The 21,820-nt window shown below is 50.4% G+C and overlaps 2 protein-coding genes across 20 annotated transcripts in view; one reads left to right on the plus strand and one right to left on the minus strand.

The window, feature by feature from the left end:
* The first annotated feature begins 158 nt into the window (after positions 1–158).
* DDX11 (DEAD/H-box helicase 11) lies at positions 159–20,602 on the plus strand. Of its 5 annotated transcripts, XR_015706690.1 has the most exons (27): positions 159–624; positions 841–1,071; positions 1,437–1,523; positions 3,667–3,824; positions 4,966–5,011; positions 5,720–5,827; positions 6,365–6,452; positions 6,928–7,130; positions 7,707–7,859; positions 7,963–8,009; positions 8,810–8,889; positions 10,170–10,214; positions 10,337–10,404; positions 10,945–10,983; positions 11,454–11,577; positions 12,103–12,237; positions 12,715–12,827; positions 14,128–14,200; positions 14,524–14,627; positions 15,421–15,570; positions 17,533–17,601; positions 17,780–17,880; positions 18,523–18,607; positions 19,187–19,262; positions 19,442–19,596; positions 19,720–19,904; positions 20,259–20,355. XR_015706690.1 is itself a non-coding variant. In XM_087766772.1 (26 exons), exons 1-26 carry the CDS (start codon positions 466–468, stop codon positions 19,747–19,749), a joined length of 2,565 nt encoding a protein of 854 aa, XP_087622898.1. In that variant the 5' UTR covers positions 159–465; the 3' UTR covers positions 19,750–20,306. The 5 variants fall into 5 exon arrangements, 4 of the variants coding, with proteins under 4 accessions (XP_087622898.1, XP_087622895.1, XP_087622897.1 ...); XM_087766772.1 differs by having other exon boundaries at positions 6,928–6,968; positions 19,720–20,306; XM_087766769.1 differs by having other exon boundaries at positions 19,720–20,305.
* A 324-nt stretch (positions 20,603–20,926) lies between these two features.
* The window catches only part of WASHC1 (WASH complex subunit 1), a 44,880-nt gene continuing 43,986 nt past the window's right edge, over positions 20,927–21,820 (minus strand). For all 15 annotated transcript variants that reach the window (XM_087766788.1, XM_087766785.1, XM_087766777.1 and 12 more), the window contains one exon: positions 20,927–21,681. In XM_087766788.1, the coding sequence (XP_087622914.1) occupies positions 21,530–21,681 (152 nt within the window). In that variant the 3' untranslated portion in view covers positions 20,927–21,529. The remainder of the gene's footprint in view (positions 21,682–21,820) is intronic.

The raw sequence follows: 21,820 nt of genomic DNA on the forward strand, positions 1-21,820 counted from the left end.
TTTTTTTTCCTCCGCATAATCCCGTTTCTTGTCCTTGCGTATGATGGCGTGGAACGGTAAAGGGGGGGGGGGGGGGGGAGGAGCCCTGCTCGGGGGTGGGTGCGGCCAGGACCTTGTCCCCGGGCAGCCCTGGCCTCCCGCAAGCCCGGGGCTGCGCGGCAGCGGGGGAGCGGCTTTAGGAAGCAGGGGCCGGGGCCGTTAAAGCCGGAACCGCCCCGGTCTCCCCAGGTGTCGCGCAGGAGGAGTCACGGCCCGGCGAAGAGCCGGGCCCGGGGGGAGGCCGGGCCCCGGGGGGAGGCCGGGCCCGCGGCAGCGGCTGGGCGGCTCCGCGCTCCCGCCGCCCGGGCCGGGCCCGGTGGGCCCCGCTCAGCTCGGCTGCTGCCCGCCCCGCGGAAGGAGCGTCACGGGAAGGGGGCGGGGCGGCGGCGGCGCTCGGTTCGAAGCGGGGCGGCGGCGGCGGGCGGGATGGAGAGCGGGGCGGCGGCGGCGGGCGGCCCAGCGCCGGGCCCGGGCCGGTTCCCGTTCCCCTACACGCCCTACCTCATCCAGGAGCGGTTCATGGCGGCGCTGTACGGCGCGCTGGAGGCCGGCCGGGTCGGGATCTTCGAGAGCCCCACGGGCACGGTGCGGCGGGAGCCGGGAGGCCGGGGCTGCGGCGGGGAGCCGGCAGGCGGGAGGAGGACGGAGGCCCCCCTGGGCGGGGAGGGACGGTGGTACCCGGGCCCGGGCCTGATCCCGCTCGGGGGGGTCTGTCCCGAGTGGGTCGTCCCCCGGAGGGGGGGGGGGCGGCGGCGCTGCAGCCGCGGGAGCCTCGCTCACCGCCTTCGTCTTCCCCGGCAGGGAAAATCCCTGAGCCTCATCTGCGGGGCCCTGGCCTGGCTCCGGGACTTCGAGGAGAAGCAGCGGCAGGAGGAGGCGCGGCTTCTGGCGCTGGAGGAGGACGGCGGCGAGGAGGGGAGGAGGCGGCCGCCCCCGGCGGCGGCGGAGGCCGCGGGCAGCGCCGGGGAGCCGGGCTGGGTGGCGGCCTTCGTGCGGGAGAAGGAAGAGCGGGACCTGGTGGCCAGGCTGAAGGTTGAGGAACGCTCCTGTGTGGAGGCTGGGCGCCATAAGGCGGTGTGGGGGTCAGCAAGGCCGGTGGCCGGGGCGGTGACCGGAGAAACCGGCGGGGCGAGCTTTGGTGGCGGTCTTCGTCTCCCGCGGGACTCTGTTGTGGTGACAAGGGATGAGGCGTCGCCGCGCAGGTGGCATAAGATACAAAGCTATGTTACTCTGAACATAGTAACACATAGGCGTGCCCTCCGGCAGAAAGGGACTGCGTACTGACAATTTTGTTTCAGAGTTAATTTTTTTCTATGCCCAGGGAACAGGAAAGTAATTATACCCAGGGATTAGGACCACGTATGCTTCATCCTTCCTTCACTCTCCCTTTGTTTTAGGAAGAACAGATCAGGAGGAAAAAGCGAGAAGATCGTCTTGAGAAAATTCGCCATAATGTGCAGTTAAAATATGCAGCAAAGAGGAAGGTGAGTTATCATAGAATCGCTTAGGTTGGAAAAGACCCTTAAGATCACCGAGTCCAACCGTTAACCTAGCGCTGCCGAGCCCACCACTAAACCGTGTCCTCAAGCACCACATCTGCCCATCTTTTAAACCTCCAGGGATGGGGACCCAACCACTTCCCTGGGCAGCCTGTGCCAGTGCCTGACTACCCTTTCGGTGAAGAAGTTTTTCCTAATATCCAACCTAAACCTCCCCTGGCGCAGCTTGAGGCCGTTTCCTCTCATCCTATTGCTTGTTACTTGGGAGAAGAGATTGACCCCCACCTCGCTACAACCTCCCTTCAGGTAGCTGTAGAGAGCGATAAGGTCTCCCCTCAGCCTCCTCTTCTCCAGGCTAAACAACCCCAGCTCCCTCAGCCGCTCCTCCTAAGACTTGTGCTCTAGACCCTTCACCAGCTTCGTTGCCCTTCTTTGGACACGCTCCAGCACCTCGATGTCCTTCTTGTAGTGAGGGGCCCAAAACTGAACACAGTACTCGAGGTCCTGTAGAGATGAGAACTTTCTGTTTTGGTTACCTCGAGTGTTGTTCATGCCTGCTTTTATCTGCGACTTCACTCTGGATTTGCCAACCTGTCTGTTTGGGGAGCTCTTCATATTAGGTTGCTGAAATTGGCCATCTGAAGTTTTTTGTTAGATTTTTTTTTTTTTTAAAGTACGTATATGAAAAAGAATTTGTGTATAGAGAATTTCCTGTGACAAGGCTTGTGGGTGGATAGAAACGGTGTGTGTCCTGATGGTCTTCTGACCCCCTGCTTTTGTTTTAAAAGCTTTAATACTTGGAGTTTGGTTTTTTTTGTTTGTTTTTTTTTTTTTTGAAAGCTCTCTGTTTTATGAGCATGTGTGAACGCTCTGTACTTCTGGAATAAAACCTGTAGAACTGTGATTAAATTTAAGATCATGGGAACAGAAGACCCCTCCAAAAAAACCAGGTCAGGCTTTGGTTGTACTTTGCCCACCACTAGCGAGTGATTGTATTTGTTTACTTTCATAGGAAACATGATCATAGTATTCAGAAATGTCTCTTTTCTACGCATAAAAAGTTCACAGATATATTTTCCTGCCATTTAGATGGGCTAACTGGCTTCAGTACTCTTGACTCTAAGAGGTTTTTGATGGTATGAGTCAAACTTCCCAGAAATACTCACCTGAGGTCCCCAAACAGGCAGACTTCTTAGGCTGCCAGGCCATTAGTTTCTAGCGTGCTCCATCTCAAGCACTGTATTATGCTTTGGTCAACTCCTGTCGAAAGGATATGGCAGAAATAGCAAAGGTTCAGAGGTGAGTGGCAAATAAAAAACAAGTGGAACAAAGAACTTTTGTCTCTTAAAAGAGGTTGAAGAGCATGTGAAATGAGAAGCATGATAAAAAGCAGGAAAGCAAACGAGAGAAATAGAGATTTGGAAAAGCAACTGATTCCTTTCTTCTGTAGTGCTCACTGACTGCATTTCTTCATAATGCTGTGGTAAAAGAATGCTCATTGAAGTTGGAAGATGCTGTTTTCAGATTGAAAAAACGAACTCTTCTTTTTCAGAACACGAAGTTAATCGGAAGACTATTCTTCAACAGTTTAATGGAATTTTTGTAGAGGGGTAGACCTGTGTTAGAATAAGAACCACATAACTGGAGAAAAAACAGCAAGAGAAGTCTTGTGCTCTGTGATCTAAAACAGGTGCTGAGTTTATCCTAGGTTTGAGTTAAGTGTGGACAGAGTGTTTATGTCCTTATATGTTTGGTTGGGTTTATTGACACACTGTGTTTTTTCTCAGGCAGACATCTTTTATGGGCCACTTTAAGCAACTGATACTGTCATTTCAGTATCTATTAGTTCCATGGGCCTTTTGCATAGAAGGTTCTTTATGTTTCCCCTTTCATACGTGTCTGTGGGGGCAAGTCTTTGGTTGTTGGTAACAGCCGCGTTCTGTGGGGCTGAACAGCTTCAGACGCCCTCGGTGCATTTGCCTGTCCTGCTGGAGCTTTACCCAGCACACCTTTCCCTGTGTTATGGGCGAGGGACTGCTGTCTTCTGACCTGTCCATGGCATAAAGCGATGCGTGTGCTACCTCTCTTTCTGTATGAGAAATAATGTGATCGTGTGTGTTCCTTTCAGAGATCTGAGGAGGATGAGACAAAGCGCCTTCTTCAGCTCAGCAAGGAGGTTCTTTCAGAGGGAGCTGGAGTGGATGTTCTAGAGCAGCTGGATCACAATGAGGAGGAGCTGATTCTTGCTGAATATGAGAGTGACGAAGAAAAGAAAGTGATATCTGGGTAAGGACAGGGACTGAGGGGGTTCTGTGCCAAGGAAACATTTTCTGTATCATTTTTGGCTTGCTTTGATTAAAGAGATGTCACCTGTGATTGTGCAGATCTGGAGTTTGTCCCCCATTCAAGCTGTGTAAGGTAGTGGTTGTTCTGGGGGTTTGTTTGCTTAATTGGTTGGTTTGGTACTTTGGGGGGATTTTATTTTGTGGTTGGTTGTTTTGTTTTGTTTTAAGCTTTTGTTAGGCTGATCAGTGACCTGAAGTGTTTTCTGAGAAAGTGCATCTTTCTTAAAATGTGTGTCAATGTCCTGCCTTCATCCATGCTCAGTTTCCCAAAGAATGCGTCTGGATGCTTGAGTGAATGGCTTGAGATCAAGTTCCTTGCATTAGAAAAGCAAAATGGAACTCAGGGCATCAGAGGAAGCTATCAGTCCTGCAGATTAGCACTGGCATCTTCTGATACTCTGAAGGGAGAGATGTTCACATTTCTGAAGACTGAGCTGCAGCATGAAAACCCCATGCACACTTTTCTCTCTCATACATTTACTTTATGCAGAAAGCCAGAAGCCATACTTCAGCATGAAAAGTCAAATACATTTAAAATACAAATTTACTAATTAGTATCTAGACAGATCCTCCTGCCTTAAAAATTGCAATTAACTACTTTGTTTATATGTAGTTTTTCAAACACTAAACTGCTGTTGCCTTTGAGGAACTCTATGGCAGCTAAATACCTTCCTGATGCTTTTCTTTATGCAATAGCTTGAGGGTGGTAAATTGTCTCTAAGGGGAGTGTTTTACAAAAATAAATAAATAAGCTCACCAAAGAATAGTATAGCGCTGATTAGCTTATGCCTGGGGCTTAGAAGCCCCAGATTTAAAAGAAAAAAAAAGTTTTGAAGTTGCTACAGACACAGCCCTATAGACATTTTTTTTTTTTTAAAGAGCAAGGCTTGACTTGATTGTGCACACTTACACTATTCTTAAAAAGTTGATTTGTCTTTTACCTGCTGAGTTAAGATCTGAGGCTCTTCTTGAGATGACATAACCATCTCTCTTGAGACCTCTCTCTTGTAGTAGAACATTATTTGATTCTAACTGTCAGTGATCTGCTGAAAGGAAACTGTTTGAGCTTTCTCTTTTCTTAGGTTGGCAGAAGATGATGATGATTTAGAAGAGGAGCATGTGACTAAGGTGAGATGAAGAAAGTAAACAGTGAGGCAGGGAGGGTTAGGTTGGACATTAGGAAAAGGTTCTTCACCCAGAGGGTGGTGGAGCACTGGAACAGGCTCCCTAGGGAGGCAGTCATGGCGCCAAGCCTGACAACATTTAAGGAGCATTTGGACAACACCCTCAGCCGTATGGTGTGAATTTGGGGGTTGTCCTATGCAGGGACAGGAGTTGGACTCGATGATCCTTGTGGGTCCCTTCCAACTCAGGACATTCTATGATTCTATGATTTGGGAACTAGCATCCAGAAACCGCCAAGTTCATTGATAATAGCAACCAGTTCTGCTGTGCTCATCTCCTTCTGGACTACACTGGCTGCCTAAGCAGCCTGCTGTGCTAACACTGCTGAATTTTTGCTGTGGCTTGCTGTAAAAGCGCACTGCGAGAAACACTTTTTTTTTATGACTCTCCAATGGTGAGTCCCTGCTGTTATAGGGACCTTGGACAATTAAATGGAAACAAAGGTGAATGCATAGGAGAAAGCAAAGATAAGGCTGTTGGCCTCCACGGTTGTAAGGTGACGCTCAAACGTGTGCCTTCCCTTGTGTTTTTGAAGGCTTGAGCAAGATTAACCTTGTTGAGGTGTTTGACTGCTTCCTTGCAGGATTGGTTGTAGGTAGAGGATTGGCTTCCATGTTCTTCTTGTCTTCCTTTTGTTCTTCCTCATTGTAGATTTACTACTGCAGCCGCACTCACTCCCAGCTGTCTCAGTTTGTGCGTGAGGTGCAAAAAAGTCCTTTTGGCAAAGACACGCGTCTGGTCTCCTTGGGATCCAGGCAGGTATGCGGTATTGTTCACAAGGGACCCGGAGTGTGTGTTAACTTAATATGAGAGACTTTGCGAGGAGGTGCATGGATGTGATGCCTCAGAAGGCATCTCGGGGATTGACTGAATGGGTTGTGACACAGATCTGTGTGATGTACATTTTTCTGTGAGCTGTGTTTTGGCCGTTTACCCTTTGATGTAAATGCAAAAATCTGTTTTACCTCTTCTGATGTGGAATATTACAGATGTCTGAGTCACTGGGAAGACACTCCTCTTAGTATTACTTCTGGCAGCGTTTTTTAGAAGCTGTTATGTAGTAGTGAGCCATCTCAGTGCATCTTTTCTCATTTTTTTTCTCCTTGCTAAGTTTTTATGGGTTTCGAGCACATTTGTAGCAGTTAGTGCGCACGATGTCTGACCGATAAACTTTTCCATTTTGGAATCTGGCCTGAGATTGCTTTAAAGAAACCTTTTATTTTACAACAAAGGGGGCAAAGGGGGCACTTGGTGCTTAATGACCTTCTACAGCTTCCTTCTCTTTGCATGTCCAAGAACCTGTGTGTGAACGAGGAGGTGCGACGCTTGGGGTCTCTCCAGCTCATCAATGACTGCTGCATGGAGATGCAAAAGAACAAACACGGTAGGAACACTTCCAGCCTGGGGAAGCAATCCCTGATAAAGCTGGTGTGAGAGTCTGGAGGCAGTGTGCTCTGCCAGTCAGTTCTAGCAAGAGAGTGGTAGGAGCTTGAAAATGGCACATTGGAGGAGCAGAGCTAGAGATCCTTAGCGCTTTTACTTTTCTTGTCCTCCAGGCTAGGATGCCGAGATCTGTATGTATTTTCTGAGTGCCTTAAGTTGGTCAGGACCTCAGCAATGGAAGGATGCTTGTCTTTGTAACTCAGTACTAGAAATGTTGAAAGATGTTACATGGCTAAATCTAACTGGCAAGAGTGGCGTCCACTGTGGAGATGGAAATGTTACTGCTGAATAATTTTTAAATAGATGATAGATAAAAATACACATGACAAAGCCTGCTTTGAAATCCAGGAAGTTCTGCAAAGTGGTTGTTTTAGGCTATGTGTTGCTGATAGCTTTCTTTTGATTTCTGCTGTTAGAAAAGAAGAGTGATGAAGAGACGGAAGGGAAGAAGAGACGTGTGAGTCACACTGTATGCCCATTTTATTCCTATGAGCAAATGCAGTTTCTCCGCGATGAAGTTCTAGTGGAAGTGAAGGATATTGAGCAGTTGGTGGCTTTGGGAAGGGAGACCAAAGCTTGCCCATATTATGGGAGTCGATACGCCATTCCTGCTGCTCAGGTAACGGGTACAGACTTTTAGTGGAATTAATGCCAGGGCCTCTAAGAATAAAGCAATTGCTTGCTCCTTCCAGTACTGTTACTCAGTACTGTGGGACTTTGTAAACAGGCTGTGTTTCTGTCAGCTGTAATTTTGCTGAGAAAGCAAAGGAAAAGAACAATACCCATTTGTAGTTAATAGGGAGGCTGTGAGTATGTCTCAGCATTCTGAAATACTTGAAAGGCTCAATAACTCTGAGGCAAAAACATGGGTGTAATCTTAGCTCTTGCCACCGCTGCTCTTCCTTCCTTGGTTCTCTATCAGAAGACGTGCTTTCGGTGCTTCAAAGGAGATTTGGAAGGTAACCTGAGCCCATGTGCAGTTGTAGCACAATCATTTCTCTTTAGCTTACATCCCAGTGCCCCTCTTGCGCATGCGCTCCTCTCTCTCTCTCTCTACCTTTCCCATAATAAGGGTAAGTAACTTGACTGCATTCTGCGAGGCTATCTGATATGGGCCTTTAATAAGTGGTTGGGGAGTGCTCTAAATTAGTAAGGATGAGAGCTAGAATCAGGGCAGTGTGTGCTTCTCCTGTAGCTGGTGGTGCTGCCCTATCAGATGCTCTTGCATGAGCCTACCAGGAGCGCTGCTGGGATCAAGCTGAAGGACCAGATCGTAATCATTGACGAGGCCCACAACCTCATAGACACCATCACCTGTATCCATAGTGCAGAGGTCAGCGGCTCTCAGGTGAGTCATAGCCTGGCCTGTTACTTGTGAGTGAGCTCTGCATCCAGCAGAGCACCCTTTCTTGGCTCCTTCGTCATAACAGCTCCTTTTTTTGTTCGTGTAGCTGTGCCGTGCCCACTCCCAGCTGTTGCAGTACATGGAGCGATACAGGTGAGGATCTCGGAGGAAAATAGCACAACAGTGGCAGGCAGCATGGATGCCATGGCTTGTCTCATGTCTGCAGGGTCTTTCTTGCTTTTCCCTGGTGGAAAGTTATTTGCATTAATACTTCAGCAGATGAAAAGCCACTTGCTTCATTATCTCTATCTAGAATCTGTGTAAGTCGGACTCCTGGGGCTGGTATTAAGCAGTGAGAAGGGGGATACCCTGAGGATTCTGGCTTTCCCTTATACTCTCAGTTCCTTTCCCAATATCTCCCTCTAATTGCTCCTGCTTTGTGATGCAGAGTTTCAAAAGATTCAGTCTTTCATGTCTCCCCTGGACCTTAGTCTTTCATGTGCTGACTGCATTATGGCAGAGGGAGTAAGCTCTGAGGAGGAGGAAGCTATATGTGGTTTTTGGCTCTGGCCAAATCTTGTGCATTGTCATCCCTGCAGTGGTTGATTATTGTGCTCAATGCTAATAAATGTGAATATGTGGAGTGTTAGTGCAACAGCGACTTGAGACGTCACTGCCATGGTAATAAACAAACTGTAATTAATGTATGAGGAGAAAGGCGATGGTAGCAACAGTGTGGGATGCGTGCATGAGTGCTCTGGGCTGACCTTGGGCAGGATATCCAGGGGTCTATGCCCTGTCACAAATAGGGAGAATGAGCCTGGGAGAAATCATTCTTTGTTCCTGTCTCCCCAAAATGAGGGGGAGTTCAGGTGCTTGTCCATGCAGCTCAGCTGCTGTGAGTTAGTCCCTGAAGATGTTTTGGGGCCTAATACCTGTCTCTATTTTCATAGGAAACGTTTGAAGGCAAAGAACTTGATGTACATTAAGCAGATCCTGTATTTGCTGGAGCGGTTTGTGGCCATGTTGGGAGGTAAGCAAACCTATTCTATCTCCAGGGATGCTGATGGACTTTGAGCTAGTTGGTGCTTCCTCAGAGCACTGTCCCCCTTCCCCCTCTGCAGAATCTGTGGGGAGGTGTTGTTCATGTGTAGGTTCAGAGGCCAGTAATTTTATTTCTCAGGCTGTTTTCTAATATGGGGATGTCGACTGGTGTCTGCCTGAACCCCTTTCTTTGTTTGATTAGCTGAGGAGCAGCAGATGACATCATAAGTTGGTAGAGGCAGTTTCCCTCTCTTTCTGTGTAGTTTTCATATCTGATTGGAGTGGGGACAAGGTAGGGTGCTAAGTGGGGAATACAGCAGACGTGTGACAGTGATCAGGACAGCACAAGAGCTGCACAGAATAAATCTCCTGGGTCGCCTGGTGGCACGGCCTCCACCTGTGTCAGGTCTGCCTCTGCAGAATGAATCTTTAGTCCTGCCTTTCCTTTGTGAAAAAATATTATTTTGCTGCAATTTTTAAATCCACTGGCATTGCACATCTGTTTGTGAGACCTCAGTGGGCCTGGAGGAGAGCCTGTCGTAAGTTCATGAAGAGCTTCTTCCTTGCCCAGGGGAAATGCAGCTCTTTGGGGCAGAGGCCTGCTGGTGCTCTCTGCCCTTCTCTCAAATGTATACTTCTCTTCCCACCCTGTCCCGGCCACTCTTCTCTTCCCTGCGCTCAGTTAAGTGCTTTCATTAGAAAATGCAGCCTGTGTACAGCTTCATGATTGAGGCTGCAAAAGTGAGATGTGAGGTGGGTGTTAAACACTAGGACACAAAATGCAGTGAGTGGCAGCAACTAATCCTGTTCTGGCTGTCGGGGTCTGGGTGTGGAGCTGTCCTCGGGTTTTCCCCTCTTCCCAGTCGCCTGCCAGCCTGTGAGCCTCCCAGCTCCGTGCTGCAGCATTGAGGAGGGGTGAGGGATGCCTTGCGGTCCCTGTCCCTTTGTCTTTACAGCATGATGACTATAGTGTGTGAGCACTTGTAGGCACCCACCCTACCTGCTGCCTCCTGCTACAGAAGGAATGTAGGTGGTGTTTCTTAGGATGAAGCAGCACACTTGTCCTACAATGTAGGGGACCCTACAGGGGAAATAAAAACTGAGCAGGAGCTGATGTTTTGTCTGTATAGCTACATTTTGCAGGTGTAAAGTTACTTCTTGGTTTTTTGTCCTGGTGTGGCATTCCTTTCAGCTCAGTTGTTAGTCTCTTGCTTAATTTTAAGACAGGCCCATTGCAAGCCTTCCTTGAATCCGTTTCATGTTTTACAGGTAATGTGAACCAAAATCCTAGCTGTCAGGCAGTTTCCCAAACAGGTGAGACTGGAGTGAACAGCTGGGGTATGCAGCCATCAGTCAGGGACATGGGGGTGGGCAGGAAGGGGCTGCAGGCCCAGCAGCTAATAATTTTTATTCTCCTTTCCCCCCCTTTCTTTCAGGGACAGTGCTAAAATCCATCAATGACTTTCTATTTCAGAGCCAGATTGACAATATCAACCTCTTCAAGGTAATGCAAATGTTGTTGTCTGCTAGGGCGCAGGTGGTGGTGACTTGTTCAAGGTTATCAGGAAGCATGTGTGAGGGCTGGGAGTAGAGCCAAGGCCCACAAGGCAGAATCTGCTTTCTAGCAGGTTCTCCCCAATGTATAGATCTCTTCTGCTGCTGTCTGGATAACAGTGCATTAAAGCTGGATGGGCAGTCTTGGGGTAGAGGGAAGCAAGCAATTAAACATGTCCAAGTGCAGAGGCTGTCTGTAGGTAAAGCTAAACTGTAAGGGTTGAGGTGAAGAAACTATACTACTCCAATAACCTAGCCCATCCCTCGAACCTCCAAACACAGCACCTTAACAGCGTGTGTTTCTACTCTGGAAGCAATGCCTTTGTAATGAACTGTTGTCTGGAAGACAACACTCAGGAAGAACTGTGCACCGTTCCCCCAGAGCACAGCAAGAACAGCGAGTGATATCCCTGCTGGACAGGGATCAAGGGCAGCAGGATGGGAGAAGGGATGCTGAATGCCAGTTCATTTTTCTGTCTTCTTCGAACAGGTTCAGCGTTACTGCGAGAAGAGCCTCATCAGTAGGAAGGTACTGCCCCTGTGACTTTATGGTCAACAGCGTTCAAATGCTGTTTCACACATTGAGTTTGAAGTGGAAGATGCAGCAGCTGGGGTGGGAGCCTGTCTTCTCCACCCTGCTCTGCAAACAAAGCGGTTCCTGCAGAGAGCAGTGTATGGGCAGGTTACGTTTTGCTTATACGGCAAAGAAGCATACAACATGGTGTACCATGGTATTCCAGTGGGTGCTATTTCTGTGCTGTTTGGCCTCAAACTCGCCAGGCTGCACTGCACTGAGAGAACAAGCATCACAGACTTGTTTTGGTTTTGATTCAATGAGTGAAGGAAAGTAATGGGAGCTCTGGGCTGATAGATTCTGATTGGGCTGGTTTGCAAACATCTACCAAGGAACTTTATCTGTTGCAGGCCAGCAAACCCATTTTTGTCTTGTCTGAATTCCTGCTGTTGGTAGTTTTAGTCTTACTGGCTTTTGCTTGGCAGCTTTTTGGGTTTGTGGAGCGATATGGAGGCCCTGCCACAGCTGTGAAGACCAGCAAGGAGAACCAGAAGTTGGCTGGTTTGCAGAACTTTCTTCTGACCCTCCAGCAGGGATCTGATAAAGAGGGTGAGTTCAGACATCCTCCCCTTGTGCATCTGCAGACAAAGCGAGGATGTGGAACCTGCATCTGCCTGCATGAGGAAAGGGGGGAGGCGGATCTGAAGAGCGATAGACTGCAGAAGATATCCTGCACAGGTGTTTTTAATATATATGACTAGATGACCTAGGCAACTATGCATATGATTAGAAGATCTCCCGAGGTCCCTTCCAAGCTGAATGATGCGATTCCATGTTTATGCTGCACACACTCAAGCTTTGCCCCGCTGTGACCTGCTGGCTCTGGGACCTGAACTGCCACGGGTAGCTCTGTTTAGTGGTGCCAGCTACAAAAGCCAGATCTTTCTTTTTTTTTCCTAGCAATGAGACAGAATTTGCGTTCTCTCCTTTATTGGGTCTTTGTTCTCTGCCTGCATTATGTAGACCAGGTATCGTGTTCCTGTAGAAAGGACTCATCTATATTTTGTGCTTAGTCCCTGTCTTCAGAAATGTGGCCTAAGTTGCCTGCCTCTCCTTTCCTCTTCTGGCCAGCAGGTACTCTCCAGAGCCCTTCTGTGGAGGCTGAGGACGACCAGCTCCGAACTGCCTCCCCACTGATGCAGATTGAAGGATTTCTCTCAGCCCTCACGAACGCAAACCAAGATGGCAGAGTCATTCTCAACAGGCAAGGTACTGGAAAGAGCGAGCTGGAGAGAGGCGGCACGAGTCGCAAGCAGGGTGCTTCGCTGGCAGTGAGGGAGGAGGTCCTGAGCCTGGGGGGAGCCTGCAGCCCTGCTGGAACACATCTGTGCTGTCCACGATGCAGGCTGGCAGGCTCGGTCTGTGTGAGGACTCTCGTGAACCCAAGGGAATCCTTAACCGAGGGCATTGGGGCCAGGGTTTGCAGAGCTGTGCTCCCACTTTGGATGTGGATTTTTGTCTTGTGATTTATTGCACCTCTTCCACAGCTCCAGGAAGATTAGGAAGCAGCAGGTAACTTCCAGATTGGCATTACCTGCAGCTGCCCCTGGCAGTATTGAACAGCAGCAAGTCCTTGTTTTGAGAGGTGGGGACCTGCCAGAGTGCCCAGGACAGGAGGGAGAATCTTTTATATTTCTGAGTGTGTGTCATGGCTAGTTCCTGATGTTGTCTCTCTCCTTTTCCCAGGCACAGTTGGTCAGAGCAGCCTCAAATTCCTCTTGCTGAATCCAGCTGTCCACTTTGCCAAGGTGGTGGAAGAATGCCGTGCTGTAATCATTGCTGGGGGCACCATGCAGCCGGTGAGGGAGTAAGGATGTTGTTTTGGGCGCTGGGGAGGTCGCTGGTGCTATCTGCAAGCAGGCATGGAAAGACAGCAGTTGGCCCCACTGGGATGTGCTGCTCTTCTCACTTCCCGTGGTGTGTGTGGGGAAAAGACCTTTCCTACCTACCCTTTTATTTCCCTGGGATGGTTTCCCTGCATGAGGCATCACGCTGCCTGTTTATGCAAAAAGTTGTAGGTGTAAGAGCAGGATTGCCCTTGTCAGCCTTTCGTGTCCTCAAGATGATACAGGCTGAGGCAGAGCTCATGGTAGGTTGGAACTAGTGTGGGTAGCAGTCAGAGGACCTTGTAAAACATCTGACCTTTGAAAGGGACAGGGATCCACAGGGACCATCCCATAGCGGGTCTTGCAGAAAAATCGAGACTTCAGCCTTGGTACAGTGGCAGGCAGCTTATCGTCCTTCTCCTGTTGCTTTCGTGCCTAAGAGACAGCGTGTTTGTGTTGTACAGACGCAGTGGAGCGTGTCGGATGTCCCAGCGGGTTAGGTTTATCCTGTTCCTGGGCACGAATGCCCTGACTTTTCCTCTTCGCCCTTCTGGTGACCAGGGAGGGAAGGAGGGTGTGAAGTGCAGGACCTCCTTTTTGGGAGGCCGCCGTTCCAACTTTGAACCTTTCAGACTGCAGCTTGGAAAGAGGATGTAGTTGCAGTCCGCGCTGTGGTCCGTGCAGCGCCTGGGAGTCGGGCTAATGGGTTTTTGGCACTGGGGGAGTCTGAAATTGGGGCGTGCTGGGCCAAGAGGCAGGGCGGCTCCAGGCAGGCGACCTGCCCCGTGCGGGGGGGGCCTCGGCAGGGCTCGGGGCCACGGGCACCGGCAGGGGAGCCCCTGCCCCCTCGCACTGCCCGTTCTCCTGGGCCAGCCTGGAGGCGCGGCCCGGGGCCGGGCGGCGGGGGGCAGGCGGGGGGCGCCGGCCCAGCGTCGCCTCAGGCCGGGGCGGGGCGGGCCGCCGGCAGGGGGCGCTGCCGCCCGGCGGCGGGCGGGTGCGGGCCGCGGCTGCGCTGGCAGCGGGCGTGCGGGCCCGCTCCCCGCGGTGGCCTGGGGCCCGCTCGGCGCGGTGGCCTGAGCCCCGCACGCCTCCCAGCCCCGCTCCTGTGCTCGGCCTTCCCCCGCCCCTGGCTCTGCTCATCGGGGAGGGAGCCGGTCTCCCCCGTGCCAGCAACCCACCCGACGGAGCCGAGCGGCTCTCCCTCGACGCCGGCGCCCGAGGAGCGGCGGCGCCAGCGTTGCTGATGTTGCGCCTCTTGGCTTGTGGTTCGTAGGTGGCTGATTTCCGAGAGCAGCTGCTGTCCTGCGCCGGCGTGGACCCGGCACGTGTCGTGGAGTTCTCTTGCGGTGAGCGTGCCGGGGTCGTCGCCCGTCTCTGCGGGACCCGAGCGTCGCGGTTTGCCTTTGGTGCTGTTTGTTGTCAGCACTCCGAGCAGCGCGGCGCCTTTCATGGCAGCACAGGGGTGCCAGGTCCCTTCTGCTCCGAGCTTCCCCAGTATCGGCAGGCAGCGTGCTGCCCCTTCTTCCCGGGGGCTCAGGGAATGGAAGTCGGAGCAGCTGAGTGACTGGGGCAAACGCATGCCTCGCTGCACGCAGGTGAAGCTGTTCAGCTAGCGGGGTTTGTGCACACAGTGGGGATGTTGACTTTGGGTACCTGTTTTCGTTTCCAGGACATGTGATTCCTCCAGAAAACATTTTACCCATAATTCTCTGCAGTGGTCCTTCCAACCAGCAGCTGGAGTTCACCTACCAGACAAGAGACCTGCCCCAGATGGTGAGTCTTTCCGTTGTTCCCTTCCTTGGTATCTCTTTTTTGCTTCACATGCTTAGGTTTCATAGGGCAGCATGCTCTCTGTTTGAAAGGTGGGCTGATCAAAAGCCATGGCAGGGGAAATCCATGGGATTTGGGGCAGATGTGTTGCCAAGTAATTGGGAAGGAGCAGCAGCAAAAGGAGTTTTGAGCCGCCTGCTCAGACGTAGCTGTTGCAGACGAGGAACACCAGCAACTCCTGTTTGGCTGTACTGAGATCCTGCATTTGCGTGCTGGACATCAGAAGGAGATTTCTGACAGCGCTTGCAGTTGGAAGGGCTCAGTGGCAGTGGGGCGTGGCAGCCCTGCATAGTGCAGCCCAAATCATAGGGGCGGCAGCAGATGTTTCTGCACTTTTCCCTTCTTTCTTTGGTGGGCCAGTAAGCACCCAAGGCCACTAGATCTGCTCTGCCCCTGCTGCATCTCCACCAGATGTGCTAGCTAGCTCTCTGCATCTGTTCTAGTGTGACGGGTCCTGTCCACCACAAAAACAGACATAAACCCTCCTTTCCTGAATGACTGCCGCTCCACATCAGTAACAGAAACCCTGGATTACGAGGAGAGGCCAAGCAGTGACGAGCTTTTTGGCGATTCCCAGCTCCCCTAGAGAGCTCTCTTGGACCTGGCATATTTCCTGCATTTTTCCTTCCCCCAAGGCATGTCATAGGGGAGGTGTGATCCTGGGATTGAGCACAGAATTGGAGCGGCATTAGCTGGAGCTCCTGTCAGCTGCAATATGTTCTTGTCTCTCTTGCAGATGGATGAGACGGGTCGAATCCTTTGCAACCTGTGCAACGTGGTCCCAGGGGGTGTGGTGTGCTTCTTCCCCTCCTATGAATATGAGAAGCAGGTGTATGCACACTGGGAGAAGACGGGGCTGCTTGCCCGCCTGGCAACAAAGAAAAAGGTAATTGTGCAGCCAGGGGCAGTTGGTACTTTAAATGGAGGTTTCAAAAAATCAAACAATTATCTATGCATTACAGGCCTCTCTTGCTGAGTTGTTCTCATACTCTGCACAGCAGAGCAGAGCGGATGTTTATCTAGCCAATCCCTCCAGTAATGAATAAATGATACTTCCCGGGCGGCTGATCACTGAGCTGGGATCTAAATTAGATTAAATGCAGCTATAGATTCTTTAAGTGCACGGTCTGTGTAGTGGCCATGGGGGGAGACATTCCTCACTTTCCATAACCAGCAAGCTTGTTCCTGTGTGGCTGGGGGGCTTTCAGGTTGAGCTCTTAGAGGGAACTTGTGTTTCCCGGGCTCAGCTCTGTGCACCTTGAACACGGACCAGCGCAACTAAGGGCTAGGCAGAATGGGATCAGACTGCAGTTCACAGGACAAATGGTGGTGTTCTTCTGGTGGAAGTGCAGGGTGGAGAATTGAAAGACTAGCAGTGGTGACTCCTGTTGAAGAAGTAATGAGGAACATTAAATGGGGAGATCACTGCCAACATAAAATCTTTACATAGACTCACAAATATTTGAAGCTTGGGTATTGAAGGTGAGGCAGTCTGACTGTCCCACGGTGTGGGGCAGGGATCTTGGATCGTGTGCTGGTGGGAGAAAAAAAGAATTACACATTCCTTGGCTGTGACTTCCGTTTACCAAACGCTAAATAACTTACCATGTGGATTAGTAGAGCACATTCCCAGATATTCCGCAGCCTTGGTGCAGGCATTCTGGCACGTGGGTCTGCCTGTAGGTTTCTGTGGTGGAAGCATTATGCTTCAGCTTCTCCATGTGTTTGCACAGCTATCGCTCGTAGTGCCTTTCAGGTGTGTTCTGTCAGGGTCCCGGTGGCCTGCCCGGCGCCTCCAAGGCTTTGTGCCACAATCAGGCAGCTTGCTCTGCCTTTCAACTCTGATTTGTTCTTGTTTGGCCTTTGCAGTCTCCAGCAAATTGGATACGCGTTAGCAAAGCAATTTGGTAGAAGTGCAGCAAGTGTGACTTTCAGCTGCCCACACACGAGATCGTATCATAGCAGAGGAAGGTTAAAGTCTTTCCTGAGGTGGCTGTGGTGACATCACACTGAGATTATATATAAATTACACAGGGAAAATTAATTTAAATCAGAGGATTAAATAGCTACTGTTTACTAAGTTAAATAGTCTTGGCTTATATGTGTAATTGCCAGTTCTTTTTCTACTGAAAGACTGATTCTGGCTGGTAAAATTTGATAGTACTTCTTGCTAAGCAAGAGAAAACACATCCTTTAGGTTCTTTACTGTCACAGAAAAGACAGATGTTGCACCTCTTCTTTTTTACTAGGAAAACAACTTGTGATTTAGGCCAAGGTGCAGCATCTATCAAAATGCAGCTCAATTAACTTCAGGGGCTTTCACTATCTAACTAGGCATGCTAGAATAACATAAAGAAATATTTCTTTATGTATGCTTTGCATAATAAATTAGTTTTTTTCAGTGGGCAAGGAGAGCTGTTACTTGGAATTAATTGGTGATTCGAATTGGTTGGTCCTGTCACTGTCCTCCAAGATCTTGCACCTGGAGGGTCTCCTCACCCCGCTGGACTGTTATTCCTTGGTGGAAGAGGCGCACGTTGCTTTCCAGCCTTTCTGCTCTCGGATGACTTTTAAACTTCTTGCAGAATTAGCTAAGCCTGCCAAAGCTGAAGGGGAGTGTTGGAGGGGCTGAGCAGCTGCTGCTCCCTTCAGAGCCTGGTTGGAAAGTGCTGTAGTGAGCAATCAGTGCTTTTCCAGGGTGGAGGGGAAAGGTGCTGGTTTTTCAGGCGATTTGCCCTTCCCCGATCTTAATTCCATGTGCTGTTTAATGGCATGGGGGTAAAATGATTTGCTTTCTTCAAACTGTTTGCTTCCTGTTGCTGCAACTGACGCGCTGTGCCTGTGACAGATCTTCCAGGAGCCTAAGAAAGCCAACCAGGTGGAGCAGGTGCTGGTGGAATATGCCAAGTGCATAAAGGTAAGCTGAGCTGGCAGGCTGGTGGGAGTGTAGCATCCCAAATGCATATGGGAACACTGCTAAAGAGGGCATCACAGCTTTTAACAAGGAAAGAGGGCTCTAGCCCAGGTGTGGGGGTGTTTCTGAAGCAGAGAAATCTTCCCTACTCTGGTTTAAGTTGCTGGTCCTTCTCCTGCAGCGCTGCAGCCAGGCAGGAGGACAGCTGACAGGGGCCCTGCTGCTTTCTGTGGTTGGAGGCAAAATGAGCGAGGGGATCAACTTCTCCGATGACCTGGGAAGGTAAGGTGGCTGCTCCTTGGAAGGTGAGCACTGGGCTTGTGGTGCAGGATGCCTCAAGCTGCGCCAGGGGAGGTTTAGGTTGGACATTAGAAAAAACTTCTTCACCGAACGGGTAGTCAGGCACTGGCACAGGCTGCCCAGGGCAGTGGTTGAGTCCCCATCCCTGGAGGTATTTAAAAGAAGGGTAGACGTGGTGCTTGAGGACATGGTTTAGTGGTGGACTTGGCAGTGCTAGGTTAACGGTTGGACTCGATGATCTTATGGGTCTTTTCCAACCTTAAGGATTCTATGGACACATCAGTACTTGCATGGATAGAAAATCCTGGTGAGCGCATGGCTTGGGCTGATGCTTAAACCACCAGGACCAAGTCTGCTGGGTGGTGTAGAACCTGCTTGTCCAGGGTACTTTTTATGTCAGTAACGCAGCTAGGCTTGCTGTGCTAGATAATCCCTTGTTCTGGCACCCTGAATCCCTCTGCAGCTCTCTGTTCAGAACGTGCTTGTCAGACTGCTGTGCTTTATTGCCACCTTCGGTTTTCAGGGCTGGCTGTCTTTCAGGGGTGCAGTGACCTCTAATTTATCAGTCTATTGGCAAAGTGCTCTAGGATGAGACATTAAGAATAATGCGGTCCTCCCTTGCAGGTGTGTGATTATGGTGGGAATGCCTTACCCCAACATTAAGTCTCCAGAGCTCCAGGAAAAAATGACTTGGCTTGACAAAACAATGGTAACAGAGACACTTACACCTCTGCCTCTTTCACTTCGGCTTTTTGGTATTAACTTTCCTCCCAGCACATGAGTCCCCGGGCTGCCTTCAAAGATTTTTTTTTTCTTTGAGCTTGCCCTCGTTTCCCAGACTGTGCGGTACTGAGAGCACAGCCTTCTCCACGCTGCACGTGTGCAGGTGGCCCTAAACACAGGGAAGAAGCTGAGTGGGGGGGAAACACCGCTGGGGCTGCCTGGGAACACTGAGTTCCAAGGGGAGCAAGGTCCCTTCGCCCCAGAGGAGGTGGCAGGATGGTAGAAGCTGCTTGCCAGGATCACTTCGCCTCTTGGCTCGCTTGTTCTTTGTCACTGCCCACTGGAGATGCTGTTCCTGGGCAGCTGGGGACAAGTTTTCTGCCTTCAAGGAGGTGTTGGGCCGGCTGCAACCTTTCTTCTGTCCCTGCTTACTCTCAGCTTGGGGTCTGCTTGGCCACCCGCTCACTCTGCAGAGGTAAAAGCATTTGCCTCACTTTGTCATTAAGACTCCCTAGCTTGATTTACATCTGCCTCATGCTCCGTCTTACCCGTTTCTCCTTTCCAGCCCCGCGCTGCTGGCCAGGCACCTAGCAGAGTGCTGATTGAAAACCTGTGCATGAAGGCAGTAAACCAGTCGATAGGTAATTCATCCTTCCTTGGACAGGCTGGGGGATACGAAATGTGACCGCACTGAAGTAGGAGGGTGGAAAAAAGACGCGTTACCAATCAGTCTAAGTACAGATGACAGGAACATGAGCTTCCTTGCCTGAGAACAAACACCTGAGTGGGCCATTGTAATGTGGTTGTACACTCTGTACAGGCAGAGCCATTCGCCATCAGAAGGACTTTGCAAGCATCCTGCTCCTGGACCACAGGTACACACGCCCTGCCATCTTTAACAAACTGCCACAGTGGATCAGGGAGAGAACCCAGGTGAAACCTGCCTTTGGATCAGCGTTTGCAGAGTTAAGAAAGGTCAGAACTTGTCTCTTATGTACTGCTACCAAACTGTTTCCTACTGTACTCACCTGTACTTTTCTCAGACCTTCACTTTGGTGCAAGGCCAGGGACAAACTGTCTGGTTTTGTGTGTTCTTAGTTCCATCGAGGGAAGTCAGAAGCTTTGTGATGTGGACCAGAGTACAGTTCAACTCTGTGAGCTGTACCTCTGAAGAACACCTGAAGCAACACCAGTTCCTGCTTTTCCGTACCAAGGAATTTGTGAATCTCTGCCTTGTGCAACCTTTGTGGATGTTTGCTGTTCAGTATCTGAGTACTACAATGGTGAGACAGCCTTCAGGAGGGAAACCAGTTGTAGGTCTGCGGCAGGTGAAGGTAGTAGTGGCAGGGTCCTGTTTGTTTACAGCTGTTAAGGTTTTATTTAAATTGATTAAATATTTTCAACCCAAACACTTAAGTATGGGGAGTATAATTATTTTGACTGAACACATCTGCCTTTTCCCATCAACCACCAAGTGGAGGGGGCTTGATGACCAATGAAAACATAGAGCTTTTCACAAGAATTGTAAACTATCAGGCTGTTACTTTGTGTCGTGTTGGAATTACACAGTCAGATGGGTAAGACAGGGGGCAGCTATGGGTAACGTTTCTTATCCTCTTCTTTCTACTTTGTGTCAGTCAGTCAATAGAGTCAAGAAGCGGTTCATTCTTTCAAGGGGAATAAAGATATGGCCATACTCCAGCACAGCACTTGAATTCGAAGTAACTTTCTGTGGAAAATGGTAAAACCTTTTATTTTATTTTATTTTTTTTTTAGCTTTAACTTTCCTGGGCTTCTTTCCTGGTCATGGGTCAGTGCTGGAGGGCAGCAATAACAACAGTCCTACACCTGTGTAATCCCACAGCAGTCCCCAGCTCTTTCTGTCCTCCTGAGCAAGTTTTCCCAGGAGCCATTTTGCCTCCTTGCCCGTTTCAGCAGCTGGATGCTACCTCTCAAGGCTCTTCACAATGAAAAAAGCACTTATAATGAGAGACAGAGCTGGTACCTGCTCCCTATATGTTAATTAGCCCCCCAGGGAAAGAAGCAGCTGCTTCTGTGAAACGTCCTGCCCCTTCAGTGGGTGCGAAGCCCCCGTCTGGCACAAGCTCTGCCGTAACCCCGGTGAGCGCAGCAGCGGGCCGGGGGGCACCGGCTTGTAACAGCTGGTGTCCTCCAGCAGGGTGGCTGGGGGTGCTGGGGGTTAAGGCGAGCCCCTGCCTGAGAGGAGCGTGGACAGCTGGCCCTTTCCCTGAAGACACTCTTAATTGAGCACGCTTCCTGCTTTTATCAAAGTGAAGGCTGCAAGGACCTGCTTCCTTCAACTTTATTGACATTTTCAGGCAGCAACAGGCAAAGAATTACCATAAACCAGGTAAAGAAAGAAACCATCCTGTGCAGAGGCACCAGGAATTAAACCTCCATGAAGGGCCACACCCCCCCATTCTCTCTTCTAGCAACAACCAGGCAAACAGGAGCTTCACAAGCAAGCAGCAAGGAGACAAATGAGGCAAGGGCTGTTTGCCTGCAAGAGATGCGTTTGCAGTCATCACCAGTCACATTAGGAAAGACTGAGGGCCCTTTAAATCAGGAGCAATGCTAGTTCTGATCCTCTGAGCACAGGCTGCCCCACTGCCTGCCAGCTAAGGCAGGATTTATTGCGCCGGCATGAGCAGCAGCATGTGAGATGGAATGTAGTATTTGGGGTGGAGAATAGCAGATAGCAAAAGAAAAACTCTCATTGATAACTACACCCTCAGCAGCAGTTAGTGCCTGTTGCTCCTTCTCTTCTTCCAGAAGAAACGACAGGGTGCCCCTGCCATGGCAGTGCCTACCCTCCACAGGCTGGTGTCTCTCAAAGGTGCTTAGTTCAAGAGTCCAGGGAGTCACACTAACGTACAACTGACCCCATCTATGACTCCCAGTCATCCTCATCCTCCTCACCCACGGGCTGCTGTGGGGGTGGGAGGGGTGGTATTGAGTCTGACATACGAGCAAAGGCACCAGCAGGACTTCCAGGAGCATCGGGATTCCCAGAGGCTCCCGGCCCTTTCCCTGAAATACCTGTGAAGGAAGGAAAAGCACCAGTGAGTGACACCTGGGGATGAGAGAACACAGAGGCTCAGCAAAGGGGATGGAAAAAACACGTCTTGTACCACGGCTCCCACCAGCACCCAGGTGACCCAGGCAAGCAGAACGGCCA

Source organism: Nipponia nippon, unplaced genomic scaffold, assembly GCF_047370975.1.
Source record: "Nipponia nippon isolate SJK-2023a ecotype South Korea unplaced genomic scaffold, ASM4737097v1 scaffold_3, whole genome shotgun sequence".
NCBI lineage: Eukaryota > Metazoa > Chordata > Aves > Pelecaniformes > Threskiornithidae > Nipponia > Nipponia nippon.